We start from the raw sequence: 20,652 nt of genomic DNA, 5'->3' as shown, positions 1-20,652 counted from the left end.
TAACCTAGGAGTCCACAAATCCAGGCTTGGCTAAATAAACAAAACGTAAATGGAATGCTGTCCTTTGATACACAAGAAATGTTCACAGGGAATACTGGAAGGACCTTAAGCTTAACCAGCTGAAGGGCTCTGCAAACTGGCCACCATCCAGCCTTCCCCACCTGGTTCCTCTCCCCCTGCCCCACCTGTTTTTATAAATAAAGTTGTACAGCAACAGAGCCACAGGCATGCCTGTTACTTAAGTATTGTCTAGGGCTACCCTCCTGGTACAATGGGAGAACTGAAGAGTTTCAACAGAGGCCACATAGCCTGCAAAGCCCAAGGTATGTACTCCCTGGCCCTTTACAGAACAGGTCTGCCAACCCCTGCCCTCGTCTGATACCCTCTGTATAACGGAGGCCCAGAGGGTGACGTGGCTTGCCTCCATCAGCGTAGGGAACACAGCTGGGACTAAGGCTAGGTCTACTGACTTGTAGAACAGCATTCTTTCTATTCTGACCTTTTATTATTGGAAAACAATTTTTTTTTTTTTATCCAGGCTTCAGCGGGAATCATTTTACCCACGAATCCCCAGATGTGGCCACTTCTATGAAGCACTCGAAAATGAGGTACCTCCAGAGTCAATGAATAACTGATTAGAGATTTCACGGGTCGACGTCGTATTTCCCCACGACTTCTCAGGAACACACGCTGGGTGCCCCTGAGTATACAAAGGCCCATCGCACCATGGACACATTCAGTGACTGGTGATGAATGATTAAAAGTTTGCCCATGATGGTGGGGAGATACTCCCAGGACCAGCTGGCACCTCATGGAGAATTCACACGGAAAATTAACAGTCATCTGGCCACACTGACGTGGTTTATGGGAAATGATGGTGTTCTGGTGGGAAGGTGAGGCCGAGGGCAGAGGGAAGGGACAGCAGTGGGAGAAGTTAAGGGAATTGTAAAGGGGAGGAGGCTGGGCATAGGGAACTGGCAGAGTGATGTTTCAGAAGACCTTTCCGGAGCAAAGGGGCTAACGAAGCTGGAATGCTAGGCATGGCCTCTCCTGGGCACCTACATCTGGGCACACGAGTATGCCTACTCAGGTTCATCGAGAAACTCTAGCCAACCAGCTGACCAAGGCTCACGGTCCAGCTCTGTGCCGCTCCGATACTATGCAGGCAGGGCCCAAGGCCAGGGGGAAGGACAGGCTCTCCTTACCATACCCAACCTCATGTCTGATACTACACACAGATTACCTGAGTTTACTCTCTGGACAGCCCCGGGGTGTATGATGACCCCTAGCTTACAGCTGTGTAAATGGGAATCCGTGACTTACCTGCCCACAGCCAGAGAGCAGCAGGTGCTCGTGGGTAGGGTGGGGATGGGGTGGGAGGTGTCAAACCCAGATCAGTCGGCCTCCATGGTCCTCTCCCCATTATGTCCCCTGCCTGCCTTCTAACAGTTCAATCTCCACATGAAAAGAACAGTCACATGAGGGAGAGGCCCCCACCAGCAGAGGAAACCTGTTCCATTGCAGGGGGCAATGGTGCTGAGTGGGGCGTCGGCCCTTACCTGCTTCTCCAGCTGTGCCTCCAGCTGGCTGATGAGCTCATCTTTGCCCCGCATGGCTTTCAGCAGGTCCTGGTACTTCCGGTGCAGGCTGCCTGCGTCCACGTTCTTCAGATTGGACAGTTTCACCTTCTCCTCCATTACACCCACCTTCAAAGTACCATCGTCACGCAGGGTTAGCACGTGTGTGTGAAATGGCCACTAACCTGCCCCGGGACCCTCCCCAGGCAGAGCCCTCATGACAACAGGGGGACCAGTTAACTCTGGGACCATTTAGTAAGGCCCACGTGGGCAAACTAAGGACATGAGGAAGAAACCGCTGGGTACTTGGCCATGTCACTCTGGGGGCCTCAGCAGGGACAAGCTGGGCAGGACAAACTGCTTCGAGCTCACCATGGCCGAGACGGCTGTTGCTCACTGAAAGTCCCTGTGCTTCTCACCCTGCCCCAGCCCTCCCGTGGCTAGATGGCCATGGAATTCCCTCCAGCCCATGGGTCCGAATGGAGTGACTCATCATGTCTGGACTGAGGTATTTAAGAGCGCTCTCCCTGCCACGGCAACCAAGGAGGCCGCCTGTTCCAGAGGGTCCAGGCGGAAGATGGAGAGCTCCGTCAGCCTTGATCCCCAAGTCCCTGTGGGAAGCAGAATCCCCAGCTAACTCTGGATGGAGATGCACCACGACAGAGAACTGGATAGGATAAACTGCTGAGACCCGTTACCTTAGCATAACTTGGCCTATGTGGACGAACCCAGCCACCTGCTCTCGCGCTAACCCTTACCCAAAGACTCCGTGCCCAAAGAGCGCTCCAGGCACCTGAATTATCTGTTTAGAAGAACAGACATGTGACTGCTGGTTTTCCTTGTCCCCATGAGGAGCTGGTGAGGGTGACGAGTATGTGTGTGTGTGTGTGTGTGTGTCCCTGGGAAGGATCAAGGAAGGCCAACAGCCGTTTCTGCGGCACAGTCTCGCCCGTCCCCCGCCCGTTACCTGGGTCTCGGCATTCTCTGCCCTCTGCTCTGCCTCCAGCAGCCTCTGCTCCAGCTCCTGCATCTGCTCAACCAGAGAGTAAGGACAAATATCAGTGCGTGTCCCCACCACGACCGTGGCTTCAGGGCCAAGTGAGCAAATTGTGTAGACGTTCCACACGGGCCAGGTTTAAACTACTCAACTCAAGGGCGGCACAAGGGTCTCAGGGCAAAGATCTTCATGGCAATCCTCTGCTCCCATATCCCAAATTTAGGGGGCTGGTGAAGAGCCTAGAGCTGCTGTCCTCTCTGCTGAGCGAGCAGAAGCCTAGCTCTGTCTCCCATGCGTAGCGTACCCAGGAGGGCAGCAGGAACGTTCTTTATGAGGCAACGCTACCCTCAGCCCTCAGTCTTGTCAGCACCACGTCCCAGGCAGGGCCCTGCCACTGCTCGCCATGTGCCTGGCACGGAACACGCTCCCATGTGAGCTGCCACGCCTGCAGTAAGAGAATGTTCCTTCCCACCCAAGGACAGCTCACTGGCGGGGGACAAGTATTAATCCCTTATCAAGGACATCTCTGACTATAAATGGCATCAACAGGCATCACCTTATTTGATTTCTTTAATCTTAAACAGAGACGCTCAGGACACGTTTTTAAAAATTCTATCTCACTACAAGTAGAGATGTGTCATTGAGGTCTAGGGAGCTCGGCAATTCTGGAATTTTACACCAGCTGGCCAAGCTAAGGGATGAGTGTTCTTACCCATGGAGGCTCCTGAGGGACCAGCTCTAAGCTAAAGGCTAAGTCGATGCTCACGAGCCCACACGACACCCCCGCAGCTTCACAAGCTCCCCGTGACAAGTGTGGGCTGGACCGCTGCTCTCAACCTCCCTGGCTCAGGGGCAGGTCGGCCACACGCTGCCCCGTGGACATCACCACACCAAGGCAGTCACATGCCCAACTCTCCTGTCAAGAGCCACCTGCTTCCATGTGCCACAGCCCGGTCGGTCACCTGCTCCCAGCCCTACCCTGCCCTGCCCCAGGGGGCATTATACACACACGAGGGGCAGAATGGCCCAACTTGTCCTCCATGAGGCTGGACGGGTCTCCCCTTCCCAGGTCCAGTCCAGCCTCACCCACCTCCTCTCTACAGATCAGGTCTTTTCTCCTGCTACTCAACCTTCTCTTTTTGGCCTGGATCCTGGTTTGAAACTTACCCTTCTTTCTTTCCCAATCTCTCATCTGCTCAACTGCAATTCGGCCTTCCCTTCTTGATTCAAGCACGCAGGAGAAGGAGCCCCCCAGCCCGGTGCTGGGCAGTGAAAGGAGGGTTCTCTGGGAGGAGAGCACGCCAGAGAACCTGCGGCAGCTCTTTTCAAAGGCCAGCCTTTCCTCACCCACTTTTTCCTCCTTCTTGGGGCTGGGGAAATACAGATGCTTTCGGCACACATTCCCTATGACAGGATCTGAGGATCCCAGGGAAAACTCGAGATTTACAACCCATGGGGCAAAAATGCCCCTTGGGCTCCCAGTAGACAGGACCACCGCTGAGGGGCATTCATGTTCTCAGGCCAAGGCTGCCTGCAGCTCTTCTCTCCTTCCTCTCCCAGGTTTCATCATCACGATCGAGCCCCAGGTTTCATCATCACGATCGAGCCTCTCAACTCAAGCCTGAGAGGGTGGGGTGGTGCCAGCCAGACACGGACATCCGTTAGAGCCAGATGGCCTTCCCCAAGTCAAGCATGGAGCCTGCACTACAGAATTCCCTGACCGTCAAACAGCTACACAGATAAGAGCTTAGCATCAGCTGGTATTATGGGGACAGGGCTGGCTTCCCAGAGCAACAAGAATTCTGTGTAGCTAGAGGGGGATGTAGGCTGACACACAGCGACGGCCCCCAGTGACCAGGTTAGTACTATGTAATGTGTACCCCTTAGGCTCCAGACCTGACTGGGCCAATCAGGTTCTCTGTCCCCAGGAATCTGACACCTGGGATTGACAGACCAGAGACAAGAACCAGGGGACTGAATGGGAGATCGTGCACAAACTTCACCAAGTCACAATTGTTAGCTCCTTCCTCCCGTTCCGTGAGTGGCCCTAGGATCCTCCAATGAATTCCATTTGCTTAAGCTAGTCAGAGTTGGAGTTTGGCCCCACCTCAGAACCATCACTAATACAGCTGCTGGGAGCATTTACATTTCTTAAATAAGACTTACTTATTTGAGAGAGAGTGAGAGAGCGAAAGCGTACATGTACAAGCAGGAGGGGCAGAATGAGAGGGAGAAAGAAGCTCAAACAGACTCCATGCTCAGCACAGAGCCTGATGTGGGGCTCCATCTCCTGACTCTGAGATCATGACCTGGCCGAGACCAAGAGTTGGACGCTTAACCGACTGTATCGCCCAGGTGCCGCAGAAGCATTGAATTTTTTAAGAATACAGTGAGGGGGACCTGGCTGGCTCAGCTGGGACAGCATCTCACTCTTGATCTTCGAGTCATGAGTTTGAGCCCCACGCTGGGTATAAAGGTTACTTAAGTAATAAAATAAAATAAATACAAACACAATGAAATACTGAATAGGAAGATTTTGGATTCCTGACGCGTTTCCCTAGATGAACCTTCAGCTGGACCATTCAGACGCAACATCTCTGTAGCTCAGAAGACATAAGATTCCCACAGGAAATGATCCCTCGTATTCATAACCCTTCTTGAATATCAGACAACTGTCTGATATTTTCAAACTCCTTTAATAGAAAAACTTCTCTTTACATTCTATGGATGGAGAAACCAAGGTAGAGTGAAGAAGAGAATTGTATCTGAGTTCTACTGCCCAGCTGGGCATTCCCACTTGGACCAAGAGCAGTCAATGACACTGGTGAGAGCTGGAAATCACTCTGGTATTGACCACACAGTGAGCGTGTTTTTTCCCACTGAGATGATCTACTATTAGACATCCCTTTAAAGAACACGAACCAGCAGTGTCCACAAAAGCCAAACTATGGAACAAGCCCAGATGTCCATCAGCAGATGAATGGATAAAGGATACACACACACACAAGAATATTACACAGCTATCAAAAAACCAAGTCTTGCCATTTGCAATATCGTGGATGGAACTAGAGGGTATTATGCTATGAGAAGTCGGTCAATCAGAGAAAGATAATTATCATAGGATCTCACTCCTATGTGGGATTTAAGAAACAAGGCAGAGGATCATAGGGGAAGAGAAGAAAAAAATAAAACAAGATGAAATCAAAGAGGGAGACAAACCATAAGAGACTCTTAATCATGGGAAACAAACTGAGGGTTGCTGGAGGGGAGCGGGGGTAGAGAGACGGGGTAACTGAGTGATGGAGATGGACACTGAGGAGGGTATGTGTTATAATTATATAACACAAGGTATTATGTAAGACTGATGAATCACAGACCTGTACCTCTGGAACAAATAGTATGTCATATGTTGATTAAAAAAATAACAAAGTATGCTATCAGTGAAACAAATGCAATGGAAGGCACCTTCCACAGAGCCTGGGGTCTTCTCCCAGCCTGGGCAGGCGGCCGCAGGGTCCCCATATTCCTACCGATTCTACAGCTGTTCTTATCTTCCCGGCAGGGACACTCAAAACTCAAAGCATTTTGTATTTGCCTTTACGCTGGAGTATTTTTTTTCCCCGAAAACTAATTTCTGAACACTGAAAACATTCTGAACATCTGGAACGCTTTTAAGAGAAGAGTGTAACGACCATCCACGTATCCCTCACTACTGTCCAATGATTACCGACATCCTGCCATCCTTGTTTGAAGAGTATTTTTAACACCATCTCTCCCTCTGTCGTGATGAACGTACATTTCCTCCATGGCCCGGGAGTACTCCAGGTTCTCGAGAAAAACTCCAGAGTTTTCGAACTTCATTTTAACACCAGCATCAATAGTTCTCACGAGGGCAGACCGCTCCTTACACCGCATCCAGGGCCACCCCTGCTCTGGGTTCTGTTTCTCCCCCTCAGTGGGTTCCCTAGAGCCCTGTCCTCAGCTGTCCTCAGCTGTCTGTGGGCCTGGGGTGATGGGCTGGCCCAGGAGGTGTCGGGTTCAGGCAGGTGACTCTGAGGCGGCTCCGCTCTTACCAGCTGTGACCGGCACACAAGGCTCTTAAATGAGTGGCCCCAGCACTGGCCATGGTGACCTGACAACACGCACTGGGCGCCAACCTGGTGCTCAATCCCTGTGTCCGCAGCTCGTACACTTGTACACTCACGATGCCGTGACACGGCAGTGCCCGGGCAGTGGCAGCAGTGGGCACTCTCGGGCGCCCGTGAGCTGAATGGTGGTCTGAGCCGAGCTCTGCACCTGCTGGGGCTCAGCCGTTCTGTGAAATGGGGGCTCAGCATTCTTACTGCCGCGATGCCCCCACTGGAGAGACGGGCACAGGGAAGCACTCAGGCTTGAACCTGACTGGCTCTGCCACAGTGTGGCCTTACATAAGTTCCTGAACTGCTCCGTGCCTCAGTTTCCTCACCAGGTAAAAAAGGGTAATGAGTCTCCACCACCTAGGGTTGCCGGGAAGAGGACCACGAGGTGCCTCAAATAGAGCTCAGGAGCACACTGTGGCCCTTATGGTGAAGTTGACAGTCAGTTACTTGCTGGTTTTTCAGAGACAGAGATGACACGGAGGACCAGGGAGATCCATTTGTCTGGCACGGTCCAGGGTTCCCCTGTTGTCCCACGATAATTACTAACAGGGCCTTCTTTTCTCTTTCCAGAGCGTCCTGGGTTAGATGATAAATTATACAGTTATTCCACGAATCATCCACCTACAGCAAGAGCGGCTTCAAGCCTGAATCCACAAATCATCCACCTACCACGAATCATCTACCTACAGCAAGAGTGGCTTCAAGCCTGAGGCTGCCAACTCTAGCCTCTGGGGCATCTTGCAAGACCTCATGTGTTAGGGGCATGTAGCTGACACATAGAGAACTCCACAGGGCCACTGGCTATGTGTCTGGCACCGGCTTAAACACTCCACATGTGTCGACTCACTGAATGTTCATCCCACTGGGAAGGAGCACGTACTACTATTAGCCCGCTGTACAGATCAGAAACCGATGCCGGCGGGCTGGGGAACCTCACTAACAGGCCACGTGGGAGAGAGGCAGAGCCAGGGTTCAAACTCGGGACGACTGGCTCCAGAGTCTACGGCACCGTTAGCCGCGGGGCCTCTCACATCCAGATCTCGCATGTCACATAAAAACAGAGATTCCACATATAATCCCTGGCTTCCAGCTTCCCTTGAAAACTCAGAAGATCTGGCCATGCTAGGGTTCCACTTTCTTACAGCGATAACTGGCTCCCTCCTCTAGCTCCAGCCCGTTCCCCTGATTCTTCCCAGGACCACCCGTCTCACTTGTGTAAGTGACCTGCCCGTGTGTGAGCAGCAGCCCCCAGTCTGGGCTATTAAATGGTTCTAACTCGGGGCGCCTGGGTGGCTCAGTGGGTTAAAGCCTCTGCCTCTGGCTCAGGTCATGATCTCAGGATTCTGGGATCAAGCCCTGCATCAGGCTCTCTGCTCAGCGGGGAGCCTGCTTCCCCCTCCTCTCTCTCTGCCTGCCTCTCTGCCTACTTGTGATCTCTGTCAAATAAATAAATAAAATCTTTAAAAAAAAAATGGTTTTAACTCTGTTATCAAAGCCCATGCCATTCAACATTTTTTGTTTTTTTACTAGATCTTTTGTTTAATTCAAATCCTATGTTTAGTCCTAAATATTTAAAATACAGCACCATGGGGCTGCCCTGGTGTCTGACTATAGAAAAGGAAGGAGTGAAGGGGCTCTGAGTCTTCTCTGTGGGTCCACTGCTCTTCCGGGGCACCTGGGGCTCAAGATGCTGAGAGGCCGTGGAGGGAGTTCGTGCCCGGAGCTCTCACTGTCAGGGATGTAAGGACCCACACGGAGCGTCCTCGAGACAGATTCTGGGGCCTTGCCCACAGACGGTTTTATTGAGCAAGCGTGAGGCACAGACCTGGGAATGCGCTTGGGAAGAAAATCTCGGGTGATCCCAATGTAGGAGGCCCACAGACCACACTCTGGAAAACACTAGACTGGCCACAGGATGCAAAGCATAGCAAAGCTTCTGGGCTACATCGTGGGGCCAGGCCCGTATTGGCAGAGCTTCTCGAATGGCTTCATAGGGGGTACAGAACGCTATCAGTACTGAGGTTCCAGAAAAATACTGCAGTGGACCCTATCAAAAATAGGTAGTTAGGAGAATGGAAAGCCTCTTTCTCTCTCTCTCTCCCTCTCAACGTGTGTGCACACACGCACAGGTACACACAAGCTCATCCACAGTGAATGAACGTTCTAGAAGGCATCTGCTCCCAAAGCAAACTGGATCTGTCAGCTAAGGCCAATTCTGTGATGACTTTATGCAGACTTCAACATATTTCCAACTAGTCCTGAGAGCCCTAGTACTCTCCTTTCACAGTTCCTGGCCTTTTCGTAAATTCTGAGGTACGCAAGGAAGTGTTTTTCTGGCCTCTGTGTTCCAGCCATACATTGAGAAGCTGAGGGCTCCAGAGAATCGCTGCCTCCGCACAGTCCCTGGCCTGAGGGGGGCGGAGCAACAGTCATTGTTCTTTTGTTTAAGGGGACTGAACCACTTATGTGTTTACAGAAACAAAAAAAAAAGTCAACCTACACATTTTTGGTATATAAATGTAAACTGGGTTGCTGCATTTCAAAACCTTGGTTGGTGGAACTAGTAAGAATTTCCAGAAAAGAGGGAGTGCACACAATCCTACTGGAAGGCGCCTTGGGAAAAAGCCGCTTCAGTGAAAAATATTCAAGCTAAAATATGAGGGATGTTGGGGCGCCTGGGTGGCTCAGTCATTAAGCGTCAGCCTTCGGCTTGGGTCGTGGTCCCAGGGTCCCGGGATTGAGCTCCGCACTGGGCTTCCTGCTCTGCGGGGAGCCTGCTTCTCTCTCTCCCACTCCCCCTAACTGTTCCCTCTCTTGCAGTGTCTCTCTCTGTCAAATAAGTAAAGTCTTAAAAAAATAATAATAAAAATTAAACATGAGGGATGTTTCATTACATCACTTCTTTTCAGTAAATCCACTCAAATCCCTTTTGGGAGCAGAGAGAGATAAATACATAAAAAGCTTAAAACAAAAAACAAAACAAAACAAAAAAGCTTAAAACATGCGTTAGTTCTAATACTGAGGCCGTGTGTTCATCATGGTCATTCCTACTGTGGACGGCTCCTCTGCGCAGTTACTACACTCCCACTTTTCTGATGGGATGACTGAAGCACAAGTTTAGCAAGAACGAGAAAAAAAAATCCCAGGGACTTTCATACCATCTATAGATCCTTCTAGAACAGTATCAAGTTTTAAATTGATCTGCAGCCTTTGTGACTTCTTCAGCAGAGCAAGGAAGAGAGCAGGGCGGGGGGCAGGGAGGACGGGACGGATGGACGACGGACGGACGGACGGACGGACGGACGGGACAACGGTGGGGGAGGATCCCAGGGAGCAGAGCTAGATGTGAACTCTCCGGCATCAGCCACCCCCCGACTCCTGTTCTGGACAGAAAGTGCACCCTCAGTTCATCTGGCTCCACAGTGCGTGGTCCTGGCAGCCTGGGTGTCCATGGCAACGGCACACCAGGCCTGGTGTGGTGCACCAGCAGAGAAAAGTCTAACACTGTTTCCCCTCCCCTGCCCTTCCTCGCCCTTAGGTGAGGGATTATGCGGTAACCTCGATGTCTTTTCTTTCAGAAAAATTTGCTTTTTAGCACAGATCATTCCGCATCCCAAACAGCAATTCTGCAAGAGGGAGGCTGTAGGGTGGGGAAGGAGGAAGGGCACATTTCCAAGCCTCCATAGCCCATGGGCAGGATCTGATCCCAGGAAGGGCCACTCCCCGGGGAAGCACCCAGGCTTGGCCTGCCCTGCACCGCAGCCAGCCACGAGGGAGAGGGAGCGGCTATCAGCCAGCCAGGTGGTGCAATCCCCACGGGCTGTGGCCGAGTGAGAGGGCTGGCCAGAGGGACCCAGAGAGCTGACCTGGCTTAGCCAGTATAGGTGGGTACTGGTGATGATTAACTAGTAAGTTCTAGGAGCAGCGACAGAGACCCGACCTGGGCATGGCCCCAGTACCAGCTCTCATGAGAAACCTGAGTCATCTCCTCTCGTGATCTGAAACTTACCTTGACGCATGGGGGAAAATCTTTAAGTGAACTGTTGAACCTGTCCTGTGGGTTTGGGGATGATTGCAGGTGACAGGCCCAGCCCTGACATTGAGCAACGTGGTGTTTATGGCTTTTAAGGTTTCCTGCCAAGAGGTCTGGTGTTGGGCTACTGTCCTGGTACTCTTCCTCAATTCTCCCAGCCTACGGTCCCTAGTCAAGATGTCTTTCTCTGTCCTCTTCCCTGGCACCCCAGCCCCTTCTGCCCTGTGTCTACATGCTTCCCCTTTCTTTACCCAAGTCACAGTCTGAGCCCCCAACCTTTTCGTGGGAGGGCATTCCAGCTACATGACCATCAAAGGCAGCCTGGAAGAGGAGATGGGGCCACTCTTACAAAAGTTCAACCTACTTACGCCCAAGAGGTTGTAGAGGGAGAAAGTGTGCTTACTGATGTGTTTAAGGACCCTGGGGAGCAAGGGAGGAAGGCACCGTAAGACATTTTTTTATTATGAAATATTTCAGGAGACACATGGAGAATAATATTTTAAAACACGTGTCCACCATTCAGCTTTATCAGATCTTACTTTCTGTTGTCTCTGCTTCTGACTTAAGAAATGGGCCACTACAGAGAGGTGAAGGCCCCAGTCTACTCTTTTTTTTTTTTTTTTTTTTTTTTTTTTTTTTTTTTTTTTTTTTTTTTAAAGATTTTATTTATTTATTTGTCATAGAGAGAGAAGCGAGAGAAAGCACAGGCAGACAGAGTGGCAGGCAGAGGCAGAGGGAGAAGCAGGCTCCCCACCAAGCAAGGAGCCCGATGTGGGACTCGATCCCAGGACGCTGGGATCATGACCTGAGCTGAAGGCAGCCGCTTAACCAACTGAGCCACCCAGGCGTCCCGGCCCCAGTCTACTCTTGGATTTCACTTCTAGCATCAACCCCAGGTTTGGTTGTGTTTATATTTTATCTCATTTGCATAGACCCCTAATCAATAGATAGATTGTCCTGTAGGTTTTAAAACTTCATATAAGCCAAATTGTTCTCTACATGTCCTCCGGATCTTTTTTGGTCAGTGCTGGTGCTTGAGATTTAAGCACGTAGCTCACCCAATTCATTTCTACCTGCAATGTAGCATTCCGTCCTACAAATACCCTCAGTATGTTTATCCACTTCCCTGTTGATAGACGTTTACGATATTTCCAATTTTTCATACAGCAACACTACATTCTTGTATGTGACAAGACATTCTTATATAAGTCTCCTATGACTGAGACATTTGGATTTATTTCTCCTGTCGCATTTTCTGCCTTCTATTTACTCCCTTTTTTTTTTTTTTTTTTAATACTCTTGTTTTTCCTTCCTGGTCTAGATTTAGTAGACTTTATTCTATTTCCCTACTCTACTGATTTGAAAGTTATAGACTCTATTTCTACTTATCATCATCATTCTAGACTTAAATTCCAGGCTAGTGACTCCTCCTTGATCCCCAGGATCGGTTTTCCTCTTCTTTCTCACACAAAATAAAGCCTCCAACTTTGAACAGAGCACATCATTATCCAGAATAATGACTGCACTTTCCAATCTTCCCTGCACCTGGGAACGACCATGAGAATAAATTTTGGCCAATGGGATACGAGCAGAAGCGATGAATGGAAGCTCCAGGTCATACATGTAAAGGGAAGAGGCTGGAATGTGGCCATCATGGGAACCCTCTTCAACCATGCAGCAGACATCACCCCAGGACTATACTGCTCATGTCGGCAAGGTTACATGAGAAGGAGATAAACAGCTGCTGGTTTTAAGCCGTCATGTTTTTGGGTTCTTTCTTATGGCAGCCACCCTACAATCTAGCTAATACGGTCAGCAGATTTTTAAGAAATGCATACTGCCCAGTTTCGTTCTGCTGCACAAGTCCGAGGCTGCACAACCTTCATCAAGTTGGGGAATTTTTACACCATTATCTCTCCAAGTAATGTCTCTCCTTCATCCTGTCCTCCACTTCAGGTACCTTATAGGATCTTGTCATCCAAGCATCCAGGTCTCAGCCTCTGGGCCTTTCTCTCTCTGTGCTGCATTCCGGATGGTTTCTTGCATTGGCCCATCTTCCCACTCTATAAGCGCATCTCCATGGTGCCTCATTGGATGTTTAATTCAACCGTTGAACATTTAATTGCAGTGAAGACATCTTTTGTTTCCAGCAGTTCTATTTGGTTCTTCTTCCAGTCTACCTGATCTTTTTGGATAGTGTCTTGTTCTTGTCTCACATGCTCAATCATTTCATTACCTCTTCAATAATTTTGAACTCATTTATTTTATGGTGTCTTGCCAACAGTTCCTTATTCCAAATTCTTGTGGGATCTAGTTGTGTCTGCAGACTCTAACTCAGGACAGATTATTTTCTCAAGCATTTAGTCATTTCGGATCAAATATGCATCTTTACTATGGGTTTACTATGGGATAACATGAAGATCCTGTGTTATTTGGGTTGAGGTCTTGTTTCTCCAGAGAGGTTCTCTGTCTGTTCCTACGAGGTCTCCAATGGGTATCACTGGCCCAGAACTCAGGGTTCTTAATCCACACAAAGAGTATAAATTCTAATGCTAAGCCAGTACCATCATCACACTTTCCAGGAATACTTTTCTTTGGCTTTCTTTTGTTTTTTTCTGCCCCGAGCCTTGGCTAAGAAGCTGTTCAGTCATCTCCCTGTGTTGGCAGATGATTTTCTTTTCCTGGTCTACCTTTTAACTTAGAGCAAAAAACTTTGATAGTCCTCACTTTACGATAAAAGTTTCAGTTTAAGCTCCAGCTTCCAAAGGGCCAGACCTCATCTCTATCTCCACAGATTAACCCCCAAACCTCTCATCACTACAGGGAGGCCAGTCACACAGCCCATCCTACTGAGCTGCCCAAGCTGAGTACCACTTGGGTTTTCCCTCTTTGTTTTTCATAGTGGTCTTTTTTTTTTAAGGTTATTTTGTGGTCCCTATCACTAGGAACAGAAGTTTTTTTCCTCTGAGATGTGTTTTAAACCAGCTGGGAGACCCTTACTCACCCTCTCCTCCCCTCCCACACCTTCCCCAGTAACCTATCCTAAGGCAAGGTTCTCAAACTTTATGAAACTAATTTCTGGGAGCTTGTTAAACATGCACATTATGAGTGGCACCCCCAGGAGATTGGGACCAGGAGGACTGGGCGAGGGGGCCTCCAGGAATGTACAAGCTTAATAAGCACTCCATGTTTCTGGCATGGGTGGCCCCAGGACCACCCTTTGAGAACCACTATTTAAGGCTGGCTTCCTTTCTCCCAAAGTGGCCTAATTCTACCCTTTCTCTTAGTACCTGAACCACGGCCACAGGAACACAGCCAGTCTCTGTTTTGCAAAGCCTGAACTTGGAGACAGCAGTGCCAACAGACCCAAAGTTCACAAGTTCTTATTTAGGCTGAACCAGTGCTACTATCCTCGGCAGTGGAAATGCAGGGGTAATGTCAATAAGTTGTCTTCCCAAATGCCAGCTTGTGGAGCTATCAGTAAAACTGGCCATTTCCTCAGGCTTTACTCATCAGAATTGGAAATTCCTTGGAGAGGGGTGGACTGAGTTTTACTTTTGCCATATGAAAGAAAGGGTTGGCTACACAGATGGATGATGCAAACAAAACTAGAAGAGAGCTGATTCAATTAATATACAATTAATATATATTATGATATATTATATATAATGTATAATTATATATATAATATATAATTTTTTTCCCTTTAGTACAGGTCTCTACTCTCCTAGGTTATACTCCAAAGTGTTTCTGAAAGTCAGCTATTTAGAATGCATCTTCCCAGAGAAATATTACAAATGATGGTCAGTTTCCCAGACCAGACCACCCAAGCCTATAAAGATAATAATCATTCCCGTTTAAGACGTATTCCATGGGGCACCTGGGTGGCTCAGTGGGTTGAAGCCGCTGCCTTCGGCTCGGGTCATGATCTCAGGGTCCTGGGATCGAGCCCCACATCGGGCTCTCTGCTCCGCGGAAAGCCTGTTTCCTCCTCTCTCTCTGCCTGCCTCCCTGCATACTTGTGATCTCTCTCTGTCAAATAAATACATAAAAATTAAAAAAAAAAAAAAAAGACCTATTCCATGCCAGAACCTTTATATATGTGACCTGACACAATTCTCAAAATAACTGCAAGGCAGACATTTGTGTACCTGCCTTAGAGGTGAAGGGACTTGCCAGGGTCACACAGCCAGTAAGTTGCAGGTGGTACTGGCTCCAAAACCTGTGTCCTCCACCTCCAGGAAACCAGGCTGCCTTCCACAGCTCCTATGCTTAATAGAGGGTGACAGCAGGGTGTGGCTTTCCCCTCTTCTACCCTAAGAAGATTACAAAAAAACTCCTCCCTCTTCCTTTCCCACACTGAAGAAGAAATATTAAGGGAATAATAGAACCTCCACTATAGCCACTGTTGGCCCAAGAGGTTATGGAGGGCCGAGAAGATTTCTATCACTTCTCTGGAGCAGGAAAGAATACAAGACGACAGCTTAGTAAGCTGCTCTGATTTTGGACTTAAAAAAAAAAGTACCCCAGGTTTCATTTTGCAGGTGTGCAAAGTATCTCATTAAAAGTTCACCTTTCTGCAATGAGTAGTAAATAAGCCCTAGGGATATAATACACAGTATGGTGAATATAGGCAATAATGTTGCATTATAATCATCAAATTTGCTAGGAAACTGGAACTTCATTATTCCAACCACTAAAAAGAAATAACAATTACATAACAGGATAGAAATACTAATTACCACTACAAAGGCAACCTTATTATAATATACAAATGTATCAGATTAATATGTGGTATACCTTAAATTATATAATGTTACATGTCAAATATACTTCAATTAAAAATTAATTAATACTTCAAAAAAAGAAGCAGTAGCAGAAAGTTCACCTTCCCCAACTCTCCTTCTCTAACTCTGGCCCTGTCTGACATTGACCTCTGCAGGGAGGTTGGTTAGCTCTCCAGGACTCACCTTGTCAGCAAGCAGCTCCCTGATCTTGCTGGCCTGCAGGCGGAACCGGAAGAGCTGGGTTTCCAGGGCCAGGCAGCGCTTCTGCCAGTCCACGCTGGCACGGGTCTCCACCTTGAGTTCCGCCATGATGGAGTCAACTTCTGGCTATTTCAGGGATGCCTGGGAACCAGTACAGCAAGAGGAGAAGATAAGGAAGTGTGTGAGGAGGAAGGCGGAGAAAACAGAGCTGGGGAGGTGACTGAGTCATTGCCACAGCCACTTTTCTTGGCTGTGTGTCCCATTCCATAGTAAGCTAGCTAAGCAAACTCAGGGAATCACAAAGTCTGAGAAACTGTAAGGCAAACCTCATCTCATTTTTATTTAAAGATTTTATTTATTTATTTGTCAGAGAGAGAGAGAGAGAGACACCAGAGCACAAACAGGGGGAGCAGCAGGCGAGGAAGAAACAGGACCCTGGGATCATGACCTGAGTCTAACTTAAGGCAGACACTTAACCAGATGAGCCACCCAGGCATCCCCCTGGTCAGCAGAAAGTAGGGCCTCATTTGTTTTTCATTCAATTATCCATTTAACAAAAATGTATCCATGCAACAAATACTTATTTTTAAAAAGATTTTATTTATTTGACAGAGAAAGAGTGAGAGCAAGAGAGTGCACAAGCAAGGGGAGCTGAAGACAGAAGGAAAGGGGAAGCAGGCTTCCTGCTGAACAGGGAGCCCCATATGGGGCTGGATCCCAGGACCTTGAGATCATATACATATAAATGACTTAAATGTGAAATGATATAACGTCTGGGATATGAGCTTTAAAACACTTCATAGGAGGGGGCTAGCAGTGGTTTGGGGAGGAGATACATGAAATAAGATTTATCAAATTGCTGGTAAGTTTTGAAGTTAGGTGATGGGCATCTGGAGTTCTTTATACTGGTTTCTCTGCTTGAATGAATGCCTAGAATTTTCCATAATAAAAATTTAGTTTTTTGGTTTTTGTTTTTTTTTTTTTAATTCCTTTTCCCTTCTTCAGGAGCCACATGACCTGGGAAAACCCAGTCGCCTCCTGCACTGCTGCTAACACAACCCTGGTGACCAGTGAGCCTGTCCTCCATAGGTTAACCGCCTCACATTTGACTTCTTTTTTTAATCTTCTTTCTTCCCTTCCTCCCTCCCTTCCCCCTCCATCCTTCCTTCTTCCAACTATCACATTTGACTTTTGTAAGTATCTTTTTACCATAGTACAAATAGCTATCATTTATTTATGATGTGTGGCTTCTTTAATCCTCATGACAATACATAAGACAAGGTATGGGCATAGTCCACACTTATGCAGGAGGTCACTGAGGAATTAAGAAGCTACACAGAGAGTTCTAGAGCTAGTCAGTAGTGGGGCTGGGATTCTTTTTTTTTTTTTTTTAAGATTTTATTTATTTATTTGACAGACAGAGATCACAAGTAGGCAGAGAGGTAGGCAGGGAGAGAGAGGAGGAAGCAGACTCCCCGCAGAGCAGAGAGCCCGATGTGGGGCTTGATCCCAGGTCCCTGGGATCATGACCTGAGCCGAAGGCAGAGGCTTTAACCCACTGAGCCATACAGGCGCCCCGGGGCTGGGATTCTTGTTCCAAAGTCCCTACTCTGAGCAACTGTGCTTTTTACCCATCTAAAAACTGGAAAGAATTCTGATTTTACAAAGAGTAAACTGGATTGTGAAGAATGAGAAAAATATTTTATGGGATCTTTCAGCATCCTTGGCAATAAGGTGAACCTATATTCAAGGTTTTCCAGGGCATCCTGGTCTCACACATTCTGACACCATAACCTCCATAAGCGTAGACATGTATCATGTGTCCTGACTTTTCATTTAAAATACAGGGCCAGTGGACCTGTAGAGAAGCCCCACAAGTATACATTGACGGGTCTAGGGTCTAAGTCTTCGGGTTCTGGGCAGCTCAGAATGCTAGACATGTGACCTCAGTCCTGCTCCCCGGGGACTGTCCTGCTGAACAATCCCGACATTGTGATCTCCCAGCAATTCCCACCTCAAAAGACTGGGACCGACTGGAACGGGCAGGAAGACAAAAGACAAAAACAAAACATGACCTTCTCTGAGCTAAGATCGCAGCTGAAAAGACAAAACAGAACCTTGTGGGGCCTCCTGAGAAGGCCGGGAGGCCTCATGGTGTTTGATTTGCTTTGTCCTTCAAAGGGATTTTGCTTTTCCTCATATTAAAAAAAAAAAAAAAAAAAAAAAAGTGTGGCAGATCTGAAAGTAGGACCTGGAAGTCTTGCAGCCTAGCTCAGGGCTAAGAATCATCAGCGGTAACAACACCCAGGTAAAACCAAGGGGTAGGGGAAACTTAATCCTTGCGTGCCACTGAAAGGTTTGGTGAATTTTAATTCCCTCTTAACTGGCTGTCAAAGCTGCAGCTCTGATTCCATGGGGACAGTGGACAAAATCTCCAGGAGCTCTGGAAATAAAAGACATCACTGTCCTCTGCCTAGCCCTGAGAGTTGAAATTATACCCAGCCTGCAGGGAGTCCTGTCCCAATCAAGCAGCTTATGACATCACACTTCTGAACAGATCAAGTGCTCTGCTGAAGCCTCTCCCTCGCCCTGGGAATGTGGTAAGGGGGCTGGACCTGTGCTAGGCGTGCCTCAGCATGTGAGAAGAGCTATGGGCTTTCAGGAGGGAACTGGAGCAAGGGGCCTGCTGCCAAGCACGTGCCCCAGAGGCTCTTCCAACAGAAGTAGGTGGTTGCCGCAGCAGCTATAAAACGTTAAAGGTTAAGGCAAAATACCACTACGTTGAACTTCACCTGCTAAGTCACCTTGCACTTGTACCTCCAATAAAGATGTGCAAAGATGAGCAGAAAATAATTTACAGAATGGCTAACTTTTCAAAGCACCATGAAGGCGTGATTTCTCTCCGTATCCTCTCAGTATCCCTGTGATGTAGGACAAGAAATATTATTCACAAAGAACAGATGAGAAATCCTATCACATCTGTGACTTGAGACACGGAGCTAAGGAGAATCAGAGTGGGGCCAAGAATCCCGATCTCCCAACACACAGAACATCCTCTTTGCATGTACATGCTTCAGGGGCGGTGGTGGAGTCTCAGGGCTAGCCTAACACAACACAATGGCAAAACAGATGGGACAGAAATGAGAGAAGGGACAAAACCCAATACAACTGTTCATTTTTTATTCTGGAAAGCTTCCTATAGATACAAGAACTAGGGAGAACAGGACAGTGAGTCCCCATGGGCCTCCCCCCCCAAGCTACAAGGATCAGCTCCTAGTCACTCTTGTGAAACCCACTTCTCTTGATTTCTTCTAGTGCCCAGAGCGCTAAACTGTTTAGCAGGTGACAAATGACCGCACAGCCTGAGGCCCTGCTTTGGAACTCCCTAAGTCCTCTGGCATCCTGGAATGACGTAGCCAGGGCGGGTGGTGGAGAATGCCTCAGAGGCAGGAGCTGTGTGCCGGAAGGGTGATGAAGAGGCCACAGGGAGTCGTTAGGTGACCTCAGACTCTGGGCCAGTATCAGAGAAAACACAGACTTGACCTGGGATGACTTTGGCAAGCGTAGGGATTTGACCAGAAATTGACAAGATGCTGAGATTAAATATAATTCAACCAACTTTTTGTGAAGTGATTCCTACATGCAAAGTCAGGAACATAAAGATGAATAAAGATCTCATGGTTTGCAAGGCTCAGGTCAACAACAGTGTATATCCCGGAACTTTCCTACAAAGAGAACAAGCCAATACAAGACCTTACATGGAAGAGGTCAGAGGTCACTGCAGGAGGCTTCCCTAGGGAACATGGACTCTGTTCTGGGTACAGTTTCCACCGGGCTCTCCCGTGTCCCCTCACTACGGTTCACTACCTGAGTGTGAGCACCTTTTGTGATTTCCACTCACTAGTGATGGGCACCACCATCTTCTAATAGTGCTACACTAGGCTGACCACCTGTCCAACTGTGGGAAGGGAAGAGCTTTGTGGCCCCTTTCTGAGGATGGAGCTGGGGGTGGGTGAGTGGACACAGGGCACATCTGCCCACACCTTGTCATATGATCAAGCCAACAATATGCATTTTACTCTTGGGGGCTGAGTGGCACATTTCACAATGCTGGAAGAGATAGGAAAAGGTGAGCAAGTTCCAGCCTTCGGGGATCTAAATACCGGAGGGGACTAGGACAAACAGGAATAGCATCCTTTAAGAACAAAACCAGTACAGAGGAACAGCAGAGTGTAGTAGTTAAGATTCCCCCTTCCAGCGCCAAGCAAGCCTGGGTTTGAGTACTGGCTCTGGCCCTTAATCTTGTGACCTTAAACCATCTGCTTAACCTCTCTGAGCCTCAGCGCCATTTTGAAATTGAGAGCAATGATATTTGAAAAGGAGGGCAATAATATTAGGTTCAATCACATGAAGTTATCAACATTTAACCATTCTTTTGACCTTCAAGAATGGCAAGTTCAGGGGCATTTGGGTAATTTAGTCGGTTAAGCGTCTGACTCTTGGATTCCACTCTGGTCATGATCTCATGGGTTGTGAGACTGAGCCCCACAACCATCTGGGCTCTGATCTCATCTGAGATTCTCGCCCTCTGCCCCTCCCCCCACATGCATTTGAGAGAGAGGCTCCCTCTCTCTCAAATGAATAAACAAATAAATAAATCTTTTTTTTAAATGGCAATTTTAAATTTTTTAAATTTTTAAATAAATACTAGGTTTGTTTATTTATTTATTGAGAATTACGGGAGATATTACAGAAGCTGGGCACTCAATGATAGCTTCATTCACAATGAAAAGGCAAACCACCAGTGTGGACATACTAGGAAGATGTGGCCCACAGATGTGTTCACTACCAGATCTGCCTCAGAAAGATCAAGGGATCTTTAAAAATTCTTTTCTTTTTTTTTTTTTTAAGATTTAAT

At 48.0% G+C, this 20,652-nt stretch overlaps 1 protein-coding gene across 3 annotated transcripts in view; it reads right to left on the bottom strand.

The window, feature by feature from the left end:
* The window catches only part of PLEKHH1 (pleckstrin homology, MyTH4 and FERM domain containing H1), a 49,366-nt gene that overhangs the window by 26,089 nt on the left and 2,625 nt on the right, over window positions 1-20,652 (bottom strand). For all 3 annotated transcript variants that reach the window (XM_059182401.1, XM_059182402.1, XM_059182403.1), the window contains exons 2-4: window positions 15,717-15,875; window positions 2,545-2,607; window positions 1,560-1,706 (exon numbers count right to left, since the gene is read on the bottom strand). In XM_059182401.1, coding sequence (XP_059038384.1) covers window positions 1,560-1,706; window positions 2,545-2,607; window positions 15,717-15,842 — 336 coding nt within the window. In that variant the 5' untranslated portion in view covers window positions 15,843-15,875. The remainder of the gene's footprint in view (window positions 1-1,559; window positions 1,707-2,544; window positions 2,608-15,716; window positions 15,876-20,652) is intronic.

This window comes from Mustela lutreola, chromosome 7 (genome assembly GCF_030435805.1).
Source record: "Mustela lutreola isolate mMusLut2 chromosome 7, mMusLut2.pri, whole genome shotgun sequence".
Classification (NCBI taxonomy): Eukaryota; Metazoa; Chordata; class Mammalia; order Carnivora; family Mustelidae; genus Mustela; species Mustela lutreola.
Note: the sequence above shows the minus strand (reverse complement) of the source record. Positions and strands in the feature narration are given on the sequence as shown.